The sequence below is a fragment of the Magnolia sinica genome, chromosome 15 (genome assembly GCF_029962835.1).
Source record: "Magnolia sinica isolate HGM2019 chromosome 15, MsV1, whole genome shotgun sequence".
Taxonomy (NCBI): Eukaryota; Viridiplantae; Streptophyta; class Magnoliopsida; order Magnoliales; family Magnoliaceae; genus Magnolia; species Magnolia sinica.
In genome coordinates this window covers 75,434,535-75,450,525 of record NC_080587.1, presented here as the reverse complement: position 1 = coordinate 75,450,525, position 15,991 = coordinate 75,434,535, and the positions used below count along the sequence as shown (strand labels likewise).

At 39.2% G+C, this 15,991-nt stretch overlaps 1 protein-coding gene across 1 annotated transcript; it reads left to right on the top strand.

Moving 5' to 3' along the window:
- Positions 1-3,028: 3,028 nt before the first annotated feature.
- On the top strand, positions 3,029-14,620 carry LOC131227222 (S-formylglutathione hydrolase). The gene is made up of 7 exons (XM_058222975.1): positions 3,029-3,219; positions 4,844-4,961; positions 8,128-8,175; positions 9,435-9,631; positions 9,750-9,848; positions 9,968-10,033; positions 14,247-14,620. The coding sequence occupies exons 1-7, from the start codon at positions 3,076-3,078 to the stop codon at positions 14,427-14,429; spliced, it is 855 nt and encodes a 284-aa protein (XP_058078958.1). The 5' UTR covers positions 3,029-3,075; the 3' UTR covers positions 14,430-14,620.
- The last annotated feature ends 1,371 nt before the right edge of the window (positions 14,621-15,991 follow it).

Sequence of the window (15,991 nt, the reverse complement as noted above, 5' to 3'; positions counted from 1 at the left end):
AGCTAATTTTAGGATCTGATCCAAAAATGAATAACATCTAACTCTCAAGTGGACCACACCAAGAAAACAGCGGTGATTGAATGACCACCATTGAAAACTTCCTAAGTCCCACTATAATGTTTATTTGCTATCCAACCTTTTTTATTAAGCTATACATATCTGAATTAAGGGAAAACACGAATATTAACTTGATCCAGAACTTTATAGCCCTAAGAAGTTTTTAACGGTGGACATTCAACCACCACTCTTTACTGTGGTGAGGTCCACCTGAGATTTGAATCTGTGTCATTTTAAGCTTGTGACTTAAAATAAGCTGGCAAAATGGATGGTTGACATGAATAAAATATATACATCATGCTCGGCCCAGAGTTTTTCGGGCACCCTCTTGGACCGGTAACTACCTCGGTTGGATATCGAATCCGAATCCCGGGACTTGAGCCGTAGGATGAGAGGGAGCGGATTAGGTGCGGCCTAACCTCATCCAATATGATTGGGCCCTTAACTTTGGGCCCACCTTGACTATGTATTCCATATCTACATTGTCCACTCATTTTTAAAGATCATATTAGAGTATGAATCTAAAAATGAAAAAAATTCAAATCTCAGGTGGACCACATAAGATATTGTGGTGATTGAATGCTCCACTATTATAAAATTTTTAGGGCCCATCATAATGTTTATTTGCCATTCAAATTGTTGATAAGATCATGTAAGCTTGGATGAAGAGAACGGATAAATATCAGCTTAACTTAAAACTTTTGTGGCTCATTAATGATCAATTACCGTTGTATCCGGTAATATCATCTAGTTGGGAATTGAATTTGCTTAAGTTTTTGTACTCATGCTTTAAAATTATCCAGAAAAATGGATGAATGATATGGATATATAATACATATATCAAGGTGGCCCCACGGTAAAGTCCTGGATGTGATTTGTCCAATTACCCAACATCAACAAGCTAATTAGTGTGAAAGTACTATGGACCCCACCATGATGTATGCGTTTTATTCGTGATGTCGGTCCGTCCATTTTAAAAGGAAACGGATTGGCTATTCCCCGTGGCACCGGCCAATGGCTAGTGGTTGGTGCTTTGTGGGCCCCACCATGATATATGTGTTTCATCCATGCTGTCTATCTATTTTTATAGATCATTTTAAGGTATGAGACCAAAAATAAGATATATCACAATCTTAAGTGGACCACATTAAAGGAAACAGTATTGAATGAGTGTTGACCATTAAAAAGCATTTTGAGGCCATAAAAGTTTTGGATCAAGCTGTTTTTCGTTTTTTCCCTTCATCTGTGGCCTGTATGACCTAATTAACATATTGGATGTCAAATAAAAAGTACAGTGGGCCTTAGGAGGATTTTAATGGTGGATATCCAATCACTACTGTTTTCATGTGGTGTGGTCCACCTGAGATTTATATACCTCTCATTTTTGGGATCAAGCCATGAAATGATCTGTAAAAATGGATGAAACACATACATCATTATGGGCCCCACAGAGCACCGACCACCAGCCACGGGGCTGGTGTCAGGGGAGTAGCCAATCCGTTCCCATTTTTAAAAGCTCTTTTAGGGCATGAACTTAAAAATGAGACGGATTCAAATTTGGTAGACCACGCTACAAGGAAAACTGAGAATATAAGTTCAGGTCGAAACTGATATTTGTTTTTACCTTCATTTAGGTACGTGTGACCTTATCAACAGGTTGGATGACAAATAATCATTATAGTGGGCCTAAGGAAGCTTTTAACGGTGGATGTTCAATCAACATTGTTTTCAACTGGTGTGGTCCACCTGTGGTTTGTGGTTTGGACATGCCACATGCCCTAAAATGAACTGTCAGGAACAATGGTCGGCATAGATAAAACACATAAATAAATCATGGTGGGCCTACGGAACTTTGACACCAGCTAGCTGGGCAGTGCTTGGGTTAGCAGCCAAAACCCGTCCGAAGAGAGTGGATTAGGTGCTGCCGGCACACCGTAGACGGTACGGCCCTTATTGTGGGGCCCACATTGATGCATGTATGCTATATCCACTCCGTTCATCCGTTTCTCCTTATCATTCTAGCATATGTGCATAAAAATGAAGAAGTTCTGATTCTCAGGCGGATCATGTTATAGGAAACAGTGGTGATTGAACACCCTATTATTAAAAACTTTCTAGGGCTTACCCTAAGGTTTATTTGTCATTCACGCTGTTGGTAAGTTCAGGTAAATCTGCATTTAAAAAAAACAAATATTGTTTGTTCCAGAACTTTTGGGGACCATTAGTAGTCAATCACCACTATTTCCTAAGGTGTGGTACAGTTGAAAATTGGATCTGCATAATTTTTTTATCACATGGTCTAAAATGATCTGGAAAACGGATGCACGAAGTGGATATAGAATACATGAATCAAGGTGGGCCCTACTGAAAATACCGCACCTAATCAGCTTCATGGAAGAAGGTGACTCGGATTACGTATTTGCCCCTCCATCACCGATCTCAGTACCGTTATGTGCGATCTGTGGGCCCCACAATAATGTATAATAATGTATATGTTTTATCCACACTGTCCATTCATTTTCCATATGATTTAAGGGCACGGATTAAAAAACGAGGCACGGTACGAAACAGTGTTGATTGAACGCCCACCGTTAAAAACTTCCTAAGGGCCACAGAAGTTTTGGATCAAGATGATATTTATTTTTCCCCTCTATCCAGGCCCATGTGACCTAATCAACAGATTGGATGACAAATAAACATTACAGTGGGCCCTATGACCTTTTTAATGGTGAGGGTTTGATCAGAAATTTTTCGTGTGGTGTGGTCCATTTGAGACTTAGATCTATCTTATGTTTCGTATTATTCTATAAAATGATCTGGAAAAATGGATGGACGGAATAGATTAGATATATAAATCATGGTGGGGCTCACAGACGTTTTCAAGCACAGATCAGTACCGAGCTCGGTACTGTAGTATCACTACCGAAACCTAGCCCCGTACTCCGGAATCGCGATTCTTTGATATGATTAAAGAACCCCAGAGATATCGAGAGAGAGAGAGAGTGAGAGAGAGGAAAAATGGAGAAGCCAGAAGAAGTAAGCAGCTCAAAGATGTATGGAGGATACAACAAGAGATACAAGCACTTCAGTCCAACGCTCGGCTGCTCCATGACCTTCCACATTTACTTCCCACCTTCATCTTCACCACAGCTCAAGCTCCCTGTAACCGATCTCTCTCTCTCTCTCTCTCAATTTTGATTTTAACGCATTCTTTCCTGAATTCATGACTATTTCATCTAAATTCTAAGTTATGTAGGGCTTCACTCCAGTGATCCGCTGCTGGATTTATCTTTTGGTATTGTGAAATCAACTGAATGTAATTCATCTGTCACGGATGGATAATTGTTGATCTGGACCGTCCGTCCGCCTAGTATAGATGTACAGATCAGGACTCAGCTCAATCGCCACGGTTAAGAAAATTATTCTTCTTTTTATCATTTTTTTAATGTTTTATTGTAAAATATAAGGGAGTGGATTAGGTGCGGTCCTTACTTTGGGGCCCACCTTGATTATGTATTCTATATCCACGCCGTCCATCTGTTTTTTCATATTATTTTAGGGAATGACGCCAAAAATGAGCTGATCCAATTATCAGGTGGACCACACCATAGGAAACAGTGGTGATTGTTCATTAATGGGCCACAGAAGTTTTGGATCAAGCTGATATATATTTTTTTTCTTTTCATCCAGGTTTATGTGACCTTATCAACAGGTTGGATGGCAAATAAACATTATGGAAACTTTACGGTGGGACCTAGGAATTTTTTAATTGTAGGGCGTTCAATCACCACCGCTTACTATGTTATGGTCCACTTGAGTTTCCGATTTGCTTCATTTTTGGGTTCATGCCCTAAAATGATCTGGAAAAATGGATGGACGGCGTGGATGTAGGATACATATATCAAGGTAGGCCCCACGGCAAGGGCCACACTGTCTTGGGTGAGGCCGGGCGCACCTAATCCACTCGTAGAATATAAACCTTCATGGGATGCTAACAACATTGCGGCAAGTGGATTAGATGTGCAGCACTGACCCTGGGGCCTACCTTGATGTATGTATTGTATATCCACACCGTCCATCCGTTTTGCCAGCTCATTTTATGGCATGACCCCAAAAATGAAGCAGATCCAAATCTTATGTGGAACACACCATAGGAAACAGAGGTGATTGACCATTAAGAATTTTGTGGGCCACAAAAGTTTCGGATCAAGCTAATATTTGTCCTCCCCCTCAACCGGGTCGGTATGACCTTATCAACAGGTTGTATGGCAAATGAACATTACAGTGGGCCCTAGGAGGTTTTTAATGGTGGGCGTTCAAGCACCATTGTCTACCTCATTAGCTTCACATAGCATGTGCCTAAATTGAACATCTATTGTCTTATAATTGTCCAATACTTGTGATTAAAGAAGCTAATCTACAAAAGCCTCTGATTTTTCTTGTTTTTGTCTTTTTGATGATATTGCAATAGCCGAATCTCCTTACACTGTTATTTTCTTTGAACCTTGAAGAATTCCTCTTACCTTGAATCATTTGAATCTTTCGACCCATGGTTCAGTGGTAGACGGAGTGCATTTCGACATTGAGGTCATGGGTTCAAGCCCATGTTACCTTTCAATTAAAAAAAAACCATTTAGATCTGAAAAATGTCTGTAACACAGACTCATGGTCCTTTATCATCTCCTAACACTCCACCAATTCCTACTGGGACCAGATTATTATCAAACTGATATTAAGTTTTAGTTTGGTGAACTGGCTCTTTACTAGCCCTCGAATTTCTTGACAGGTCCTTTACTGGTTGTCTGGCCTTACATGCTCAGATGAAAATTTTATTGTCAAGTCTGGAGCCCAACGTGCTGCTTCTGGTGAAGGAGTTGCGCTAGTTGCCCCTGATACATCTCCAAGTAAGTTATAGACTGTTTCCAAGCTATTACCTAGCATAATTTGTAATATCCAAATAAGCTTTTTAGTTTTGTTGCTAGTAGTGTACCTTTTATTTTGTTTATTATTATTATTATTTTTAACGCACACACCCTCACACCCTCACACCCACACACACCAACATGAGTACTTGAACCCATGACTTTAGCGTCGAAACTCTTGTGAGTCTACCACTAAGCCATGAGTAAGGACCCAACTAATATTGTAACTGACTGTTAAGAACCTAACCAATACGCCCAAAGCCTTAGGACTGATGGAACGTGTCAAGTTAGGCTATTAAACCCTTAGGATCTTAACATTACACCATGCTCCATGGCCTACGTCTGTAGTAGTCTACTCTGTGCCAGCACTCACTCTGGCCTCTTTTCCAGGTAGCCCTTTCCATAGGTTGCCCCTTTATGACTTGAACACAAGATGTGGTGTTGGCTCTGATACCAATTGTTAAGAGCCTAACCAATAAGCCAAAAGCCCTAGGACTGATGGAACGTGTCAAGTTAGGCTATTAAACCCTTGGGATCGTAACATTCAACCATGCTCCACAGTTGACATCCGTGGCGGCCCACAATGTGCCAACACTCATTCTGGCCTCTTTTCTAGGTTACCCTTTCCATAGGTCGCTTCTTCCATGACTTGAACACAAGACGTGGCGTTGGTTCTGATATCAATTGTTAAGAACCTAACCAATGTGCCAAAGCTTGGGACTGACGGAACACGTCAAGTTAGGCTATTAAACCCTTGGGATTGTAACATTCCACCACGCTCCATAGCTGACGTCCGCAACGACACTCACTTTGGCCTCTTTTCCAGGCAGCCCCTTCCACAGGTTGCTCCTTCGTGATTCGAACATAGGAGATGATGTTGGCTCTGATACCAACTGTTGAGAACCTAACCAATATGCCAAAAGCCCTAGGACTGATGGAACATGTCAAGTTAGGCTATTAAACCCTTAAGGTCAGAACACCAACTCCTTTGCTTGCTACCACTAGTCAGCTTCTGTTCTTTTCTCATGTTTGTACCACACGTGGGTATTGCATGAAATGAAGTTGGTTCATGTCTTTCAAAAGAACTTCATAGGTACTAGATGACTGATTTGTTAAGAGATGATTTGCACTATTGTGCTATGGTGGCGCACATGTAATTTTCTAAATGATAGCATTATTGTAGTTTTGAAGATATTCTAGTGTGTGTTCGGACTGGAAATTTATTCTTAATGCTAGTTTTCCTAATTGCAAAATCTTATCTTTTGGACTAAATAAGTTTGTGTTTTCTTTTTTAGCATTTCTAGATCGCTTGTAAAGGCATAAAAAATAACTTTGTTTTTATTTTTATTTTTTTATGTTTTCAGTTTCTTCCATGTTCTGCTAGCTGTTCAAAATTTACAAGTTTGCAGTAATATGTTAATCTCATGATGGATAAATAAAAATAAAAAAATTGTGCAGCGCATGACTTACCTAAGTGACACATAGCATCATCTACGAGCTTGTCACTGCTCATTGGCAGGCTCATCATGCATGGACCGTAGATGGAAAACCACAGCATTGAATGAACCTAACCGCTCAGTTCGAAACACTAACTAGTGATTTAATCTTTTCCATTTTATTGATGGCCGGCTTCATTTTATAATGCCAATTTAGCATTTAGGATCATCTAATTTAGACTATTTAGTGGATTCATCACATCAGTTGCAAGTATTTTGCCATTCGAATGCCCTGATTATTGGTCGTTTTCTAACGGTCTGTATTTTGACTCATACATGACACATGGCATACCAAACAGTCTCAATTGTGGGCCTCATTGTGGATGGACACAGTTTTCCCATTATAACATACAGTCTCACAATCTTGGGCCTCTTTGATAATGGGAAAAGAAAATCAGAAAAAAAAATGGACGACTTTTCCCATGATGGGACGTTTCACTACGTTTAGATAACAAAAGAAATATTCCATTTCAAAAGACAATCATTACCTAAATACCATAGACAAATTTTCATGCGCAAGATGTGAGGTGACTATTATAATTGCTTTATGAGTTTTCTATTTTATTATCCAAACAAGACCCTCCAAAAATGAAATTCATGGGAATACATGTTTCATTATTGGCCATGGAAAATCTTGAAAAATCATCATTAGATAATTGTTGCAATTTTCTTTTCTTTTCCCACTATCCAAACAGGCCCTTTATGGTCATCAATTGGAATGTTTGAATGATTAATAGTGCCCACGATTAGGAGGTTAGGATTATTCTTTCAATCTGATTTCCAAACATGCCCTATTTAAAGTGGGGTCCACTATTTGGATGCCACATATATGTGTGCATCCCATTGGATAATCATAGTTTGCAAGTAAGAATGTTTTCTCTTACTAAGAAAATGCCTTCCCATTCATGGGAGATAATTGAGTGTGAGAACCATATCATGCACTCAACCATTGCACATGTACTTATTGAGGAAATCTTAACTGTCCAAAATGTGGGATCCATTGCAAGGCGTATATGGGGCATTTGGTTCCAAGCATTATTTTATTTTATTTTATTAAATTGTTCGGATCCCACTCGAATTCTCCTAGATAGTCTTGAAAGTCAACAAATTACCTTGCTCTTGTACTTCTTCTTCACCAAGTAATATAATTCTTTTGTTATTTTACATGGTATTGATATTAGATCTATCCTTTGATCTGGCTTAAAGATTTTGTCTAAACAAATCAGAATTATTGAGGAAATCAGGATATTTTAAAGCATTCAACAAAGTAGTCTTTTGTCAAGTACTGTTCTGATTTAACATATCATCATCATTGTTGTTGCCAACACCATCATCATTGATCATTTGTCATATAGAGCCAATCGGCATTGGATTCAAGAGTCTGTACTTGTGCTTCCATGCATGGACTAAACTCATATAGACTTCCAAATATAAAAGACCTTCATGGATAATGCTTGTGCATATGCATATAGTTGCATGCCACGTGCATTTGCTTACAATTCTGTACTACTGATCTGTTATGGTGCTTATACCCTGAGAAGCATTTAATTGTGTTTTTTCATGTTTGTAGACCCTAATTACAAGAAACTATAATTACAAGCAGATATGGTTGATAATGTCTTTACATTATCTTTTCCTTTCATGCACTGTAGGAGGCCTTAATGTGGAAGGAGAGTCAGACAGCTGGGACTTCGGAGTAGGTAAGCAACTGTTATGGAGCTGTGTGCAATTTAATCTTTTGATTGTTTTACGACATTTACTGATATACCTCTACAGGAAATATGGTGCATGCAATAGTTGATCAGGAACACTGGTAACACAAATAAAAGTTAGGTTACATGCTATTCACAAAGATTGGTACATGACACCAAAATTTGAAAATATATACCAAAAAATTTATGGTTTCTGAGTTCCATGATGCCAGCAGTTTTTGTTTTGTTTTGTTTTTGTTTTTTATTCTCTCTCTCTCTATATATATATGTGTGTGTGTGTGTGTGTGTGTGGGAAGCTTCCTACGTGGTTGAGCTCTGTGTGGCCCACTGTGATGTGTGACGGACATCCATCCCATTAATCAGATCCACCCTTCAGCCATGGGCCTAAAAATCAGGCCAATCCTTGACTTGGGTGGGCCGCATGATGAACAAAAGTTGGGAGTGGATGCCCGCCCATTAAAATCTTCCCGATTGTATATAGGGCCCAGTGAGATGTGGTTTAGACATCCAGCCCATTCATTGTGTATGTCTTAGGCCAAATTTTAGGCCATTTCCAAAGCTCAAATGGGCATTAGCAAGTGCTTTTAGATGTTTTAGGCATGATTTCAGATGGTGCGGCCCACTGCTCACCTGATTTCTGGATACAGCTGATTTTTTTGCACATCCCATAACCTAGAGGGGACCTACCAAATGCACTGCCTGGATGTCCATCACACATCAGGTGGGGGTCACAGAGCTCGACCTCATTGGAAGCTCCCATGAGGTTGACCTTATAGTTTCCCATATATGACACGATGCATCTAAATCTGTCTGGTCAACAACTCCTTTCTGAATGTAGAGGCTTTCGTGATGAAGTTGTGGTTTCTGAGTTCCACCATTCAATGCCAGCAGTTTGTATTTGATTCGATTCCATTGCCCTGCAATAGGATGCTCTATCTAATTCTGTCTGTTCAACTTCACCTTTCTGCCCTCATGGATATGCATGTAGGTCTAAAAATTTTCTTACGCATGAATATTCAAATATGTTTATTCTATACAAGCCCTTGCCACCCCAGGACTTGGCAAACTAATGAAAAGTAATGTTCTTGATAGTTGCATAAAAGCAACGAGTGTGGTTTATTGGTGATTGTAATAAGCAACAGATGCATATCCATTTTTTTGAAAAGCAAAACATTATGTTTGCCAAGGAAAGTTCTGGCCCTTCACCTACATCTTAATTGTCATTCAACTTGCATTTCTTCGACCAGGTGCTGGATTTTATCTAAATGCTACCCAAGAGAAGTGGAAAAATTGGCGTATGTATGACTATGTTGTCAAGGAATTGCCAAAAGTTCTTAGTGAACATTTTCAAGAGCTTGATACTTCACGTGCATCCATTTCTGGACATTCGATGGGGGGACATGGAGCCTTGACAATTTACTTAAAAAATCTTGACAAGTATAAGGTACTCTCTTGAGTTTGATCTTCATTTCAAAGGATTTCTTGCAATGCACTAATTCAAAATATTTCATTTAGATGTTGGCACTAGCATGCTTTACATTTGCTTTTTCTATGTTATCCAGTCAGCATCTGCCTTTTCACCAATTGTGAATCCTATAAATTGTGCTTGGGGTCAGAAGGCTTTCTCGAACTATTTGGGTAGCAGTAAATCTGATTGGGAGGTATCTTTTTATCCTTATCATATTGCATATGATTTTCAATGCCCTTCACATTTTGTTTTTTTAATGGGTTTAAGCTAATATGAAAGAGGGAATATATATTTTAATTTATGAACATGCAGGAATACGATGCCACTTGTCTAGTTGCGAAGTTCAGCAAATTTTCGACTCCCATCTTAATTGATCAGGTGAGAGCATGACCTCAATTTCTTAGATGATAGTCAATTTGTCAGATGATAGGCTAGTGTAAGTAGGAATTGTGCTCCTCTTGCTGCTTTGTAGTAAAGACGAAAAAAGTAGTATATTTGAGTGTAATTTACATGTGGGAGGATGTCTTCCTAAATTGGAATATGCTGTTATAGCGTAATTTTCGATGGAGAAGTGTTCCAGTGCTCTCAGAGCAGAATAATCATAGTGCTCCTAGCTGCAGTGGGACATGGACTGTACAATCCATTGATCTAGACTGTTCACTAGGTCCAGCACACATTTTATGGGCAACCATGCAAGCATCACATCAATGCTCTTTAGTATCGATGGTTAAGATCTGTAAACATATGAGAAATATGGGCTTTACCACCTAATGTATATGGATGTGGGCCGTATAGCTGTACGGCCCACCTAGCTCCCTCTCTTGTCTGTTCTTTAGTTAAATTGTATTAGGATTCCTTGGTTGGGACTTTAGGGGAATGTTCGCTTTTGTTACTTAAAGGTGTTTGTCTTTTTTACTAGCTTATTATTAATATAAGTATCTTTAAAAAAAATTATTAATATAAGTAGGAGGAGGGGAGATGTTCAGCCCAACAATCCTCTTTTCCTTTCTTTTCATAACTCTTTCTTCTCTCTTCTCTTATTTCTTCTTTCTTCCTCTTCTAGTTTACAAATCTAAATGTTATCAGAGCAATCTTGTTTCTGATTTTAATCCATCTTTCTCCTATCTACTTTATAATTGTTTCCTCCTTTTATTTTTGGGCTCTTCCATCCATCTTATGCTAAAATCTTTTAAGAAACCTAAGAGTTCTTTTCTTTTTGTTGTGTCGGGGCTTTTTAATGGTCCATGTGTGAGAAGGGGATGAAGTGTTCGTGATCATCACCTCTTGTGGGATGCGTGAACGTGTGGGCTTGATTGCCTTCGTCGGATGCCGTGTTCGTAAGGATCTTATCAATAGTTGCTGCCCAAAGTTTTGCCTTGACACAATCGGTAGCACAAGTCCCCTACACGTCTGCCCATAAGGGGTATTTGGGTCTTAATTAGGTAGAACTCCTTTACGAGTCTCTTAGAAGAAAAACATTTTTGCATGGAGAAAGACCAAGATAATTTCTTTTCGAGTGGCTAACAATCCCGGATCCACCCCAAGAGGAAGACCAAGATAATTTTTAGGGATTAATGTCGCTCTTCATCCCAAAATTGAAGCAAGCTTCTTCACTCTCTCGTGATTCCAAAATCCCACAATCAGACTCTTGCTAAAGTTAATCCAAAGATAGGATGAAACTTCAAACCAATCATGTATATATGTGTGCAAGAGATGAGATTTCTTCCATGTCATCAATTTCTTTTCAAATTGTTCGATCACTAGGTCACAAGTGGCTAACAATCCTGGATCCACCCCATGAGGAAGACCAAGATAATTTTTGGGGATTAATGTCGCTCTGCATACCAAAATGGAAGCATGCTTCTTCACTCCCTCGTAATTCCAAAATCCCACAATAAGTCTCTTGCTAAAGTTATTCCAAAGATAGGATGAAACTTCAAACTAAGCATGTTCATATGTGTGCATGCATGGGTGGATGGACGGATGGATGGATCATGCATGTGTGTATATATGTTTGTCATTGTATGCACGCATAGATGGATGGATCCATCATTTTCCCCATGTTTCCACAATGTCTACCTCGGTCAATGATACATGTTTTTCAGCCCCCATTAAGGGAAACTTATTATTTAATTCCTGAATATGTAAACATTCACCTTTTTTGCTATTATGTGATTCTTAAATAAGCAAATGTGTTTATTTTAGCATCTCCTGAAGTATCATTGAAAAGTTCCACAATTTCCCCATGTCTCTCCAATGTTTCCCTAAGTCAGCATTACATACTTTTAGGCCCCCATTAAAGGGAAACTTATTATGTGTGCGTTATCTTTGCAATTATTTGCAATATGCAAATATGTGTATATTAGCATCTCCCGAAGTTTGATCTAGAAATTCCACAAAATTTCCCACGCTTCTCCAATGTTTTCCTCAGTCAGTGATACATTTCCGGGTATTGGCAATATCGATATATGCTTCCATATCCTCAGCCAATGATACATATAACAATACTAATACTACAAACATTGGATGCATATGGTTATCCCTATCACATCCAATCTCTCTCTCTCTCTCTCTCTCTCTCTCTCTCTCTCTCTCTCTCCCAAAAAAAAAATAAAAAATCCAAATCTTCTCTTTCGTTTGAATTTAAATTCAAATTCGAGCTTCGAGAGAAAATGGAAAGAGGGATATCTACTTGGAGATGTTCTGAGGAAAAACCATGTGGGACCCACCCACTAGTGGGGCCCCACATACGCATATCCTACAAGAGCGACGCACATGATACTACCCTTGGTGTTGTATTCAAGAAAGCAGCACACTGTGTGCCCGTTCCTGCACTATGTAGCGGAGTGATCTGGATCTTGTTGACCTTGAATTAGATTGGCTGTGGCATTTCTGTTGCCACCTTTAGTCTCCTGATTCTCACAAATGTGAAACACCAATTGGGTGATTAGTGCCTGTACTTGGGAATAATAACATCCACAACCTCACCGAACGTCTTTTTTTTTTTTTTAACCTCACTGAACGTCTTGAAATATCAGTAGAAATCTGGTGAATATTATTCTCCATGGAAGCTCTTGACCAAGCAAGAAGACATCCCTGAGAGCTCTTGGTCATTTATGATTTGTACTTCTGCTTCCGCTACTCCCTCTTCGTAATGGAGTCCTAGCACCTCATCAATGTCCAACATCATCTTCACCATGCCCACAATAATATACCATTTGGATGTAGAAAACACACTCCAAAACACCATCTACTGTTCCAGTTTCTCTTCTATTTAGCGAAGATTCTCTCTCTCTTTTTCAATCCGACATTCAGAAAAACCTCGTTGTGGCCCTTGGACACCGGATTTTAGCAGACAATCCAATCCACCAGAACCTCAGATTCCTTTGTTTCGGAAGGAATCTTAGTACAGAAGGTAGTCCCTGGGTGTTTTCAAACATTCGAATCTGAATAGTGAATCCAAGGTATTCTGTATCCGTAACGGAGGCTGTAACAGTCATCACCATTACCGATACAGGTATTGGCCATAACAGCCGATACGGGGGCATAACGACCGTTATGACCCCCGTAATGGTCGACAATTTTCTTTTGCTCGAAAAATTCTGAAAAAATATATAGAAAATCCAGAATAATATAAATATTCCAAATATGTGTTCATTTTTTTTGTTTTGAACATGTTTATGGTAGTATAATGGTCCACTCTTTGCTGAGAGTGTTGTATCGGGTTGTCTAGTGAATTTGTGAACAAGATTATATGTCTCTAATGTTTATACATCACAATCAAGCATTAGAACTAGAAATCATTAAAAAAAAACATAAATACTACTTTCTTCAATTTTTTGAAAAAAAGGCCCTCAAAGCTTCTATTCACTCAAATCACTTCAATCTACAGTTTTAATCTTAAAGCTGTAGTAAGAGTGGTCGAAAGCTATTGTAAAATTGTATACAAAAGTTTTTGGAATGAGAAAAGTGAAAAGAATGAAGAGAAAAATGGATTTAAATAGAAAAAAAAAGTGATTCAACCGTTACGGGGCCTTGCAGGGGTAATGGTCATTATGCCCCATAATGGCTTTTATGGCCTCCGTAACAGCCGATACGATCCTCAAAAGCCAACTGGCCCGTCTCACCCCCATATCATGTAACAGTCATAGCCGTTACCTATACATATCGGCCTTTACAAGTGTATTGTAATGGATATGGAACACTTTGAATGAATCCACAATCATCCAGAACCTGTTTCGTTAAATAATGTGCTGCTGATTTCTGTAGCATTTTTGTTTGTGCCAGCATCTTGTACAGGCAGCACCCCCATTTCAGCGACCAAGATTTTTCGTACAGTAGTCCTATTAACATTGGAACACATCAGATAAATGGTCTGGATTGCTGAAAGTGGATTTTACCTGTACGGAATTCCACCCTGAATGAATCTGTTTACGGTATGTGTTTTGCAACTGAGAATATTTTAAAAAATGAAAAAAATAAAATAAAATCATGGACCCTTATATTTTTTAATATCTTAGGACATTTCAGTAAGCATTTCTTTTTGTATTTGAGATTTGTGGGTTCCTAGTGATGTGTTGTTTCCTGGCAGGGGGAGGAGGATAAATTCCTGCATGATCAGCTCTTGCCCCAGAAATTCGAGGCAGCCTGCAAGAGCGTAAATGCACCGCTCATCTTGCGGATGCAGCCTGGGTATGATCACTCCTACTTCTTCATTGCGACCTTCATCGACGATCACATCCGTCACCATGCCAAAGTTCTTAATTCCAAGTAAATTATAAATTCGGGGATTACTTACATGAAACCTCGCGTGGATCTTGGATTGCAGCATGTGGATTCTCCTGTTTTTATTTTATTTTCTTTTTTCTGGATTTAGAACTGTCCAACCCATCTAGATATGTGCTACTCGGTTCTACTTTAGACCATGATCACAAGTTGAGAATAAACTTATGGTGATTGCAATAATATCATGTTAATGTCTTCCATCCCTTCAGGTGGCAATGTGGATGAGTGGATGATAATCTTGATTCTCCACTTGGTGGGCCCCACTCTAGATAGGTTATGTGGTGAAATTGCACTGCTTGATTGTTCCACATGCTGATCGTGGATTCTTAACAACTTAATGCGGCGGTTGCCGTTGTTTCTTTTAACCAATGTTACCTAAACTGCCAACCCCCCTACATTTTTCTGTTTTGAATCCCCCATGATAGTGTGGGGTTTGCCTTTGTTTCTTTTAACCAATATTACTTGAATTGATATATATATATATATATATATATATATATATATATATATATATATATATATATATATATATGAATGCTCACATGCGCACCAGTGCTCTGGAGAACTCCTGATAACTTTTTGAGAACTCATTTCCCATGATATGAGCTCAAAATCTGAACCATCCATGAGATACACACACACACACTGGGTTATCAAAAGTGTTTATTCATTCATGGAAGTAGGAGCAAGCCGTGGTGCAAAAATCATGCCAATTAGGTGATCCTAAGCTGCTGATAAATAGCATAGAAATGGACAATCAATACGACTCATTGAAAATGGATGGCTGTAACAAATTGGCCCCATTCAAAAGGTTAGAATCATCCAATCGACATGATTTTTTCACCGGGGCTTACTGCTAGTTGTATGAATGAATGAATGGTTCAGATTGATGATGGTTCATTCCCTTTGCCTAGTTGCATGAATGATTGAATGGTTCGGATGGATGATGGGTAATTCCCTTTGCCCTTTAAAAGGTTTAACGACGTTGTTAACATTCCGTGAAGGTGGAGACATTAGCAAACAACCCCCCACTTAGTGGGTCTCAAGTCTGACCGGTTGAACCACTGGTTATGGTCTGCCCTGCAAATAACTTCTAACTTGCCAGGCGCATGGGGCATCCAACCCGTCTAATGGATTCACCCTACCATGAGGAACACTTCATGTAGAAAATCAGACCTATCTACTGGTAAAGGGGACCACATTTGTATTTTGCTATTTATCAATGGCTATACACTGTTTTCTATTATATACACTTGATGATTGGATGGGCTGATTTTTTCACTAGGTGATCATGGTGGTGGGGCCAACCTATTAGGAGGAATTGGATGTCACAAGCACGTAACTGTTGGAAGTTATCCACTATGTGGACTGTAATTGTGGCACAACCAGTTGGACTTGAGACCATATGTGGGAAGCGGATTGGCTGGTGTACCACACCACCAACCTAGCTGGTGTGGGTACTTGCCGTCTGAAGACCAGCGCTGAGGCTCCTCGAGCCTAGTTTTAGGAACGGTTCAAAGGAGATGAAAGTTACATGGGCCTCTGGGTCCT

Coding starts and splice junctions, on each gene's coding strand:
- LOC131227222 (XM_058222975.1), top strand. CDS start 3,076: ATGGAGAAGCCAGAAGAAGTAAGCAGCTCAAAGATGTATGGAGGATAC. Junction 3,220..4,843: donor CACCACAGCTCAAGCTCCCT/GTAACCGATCTC, acceptor ATTTCTTGACAG/GTCCTTTACTGGTTGTCTGG. Junction 8,176..9,434: donor CAGCTGGGACTTCGGAGTAG/GTAAGCAACTGT, acceptor TTCTTCGACCAG/GTGCTGGATTTTATCTAAAT.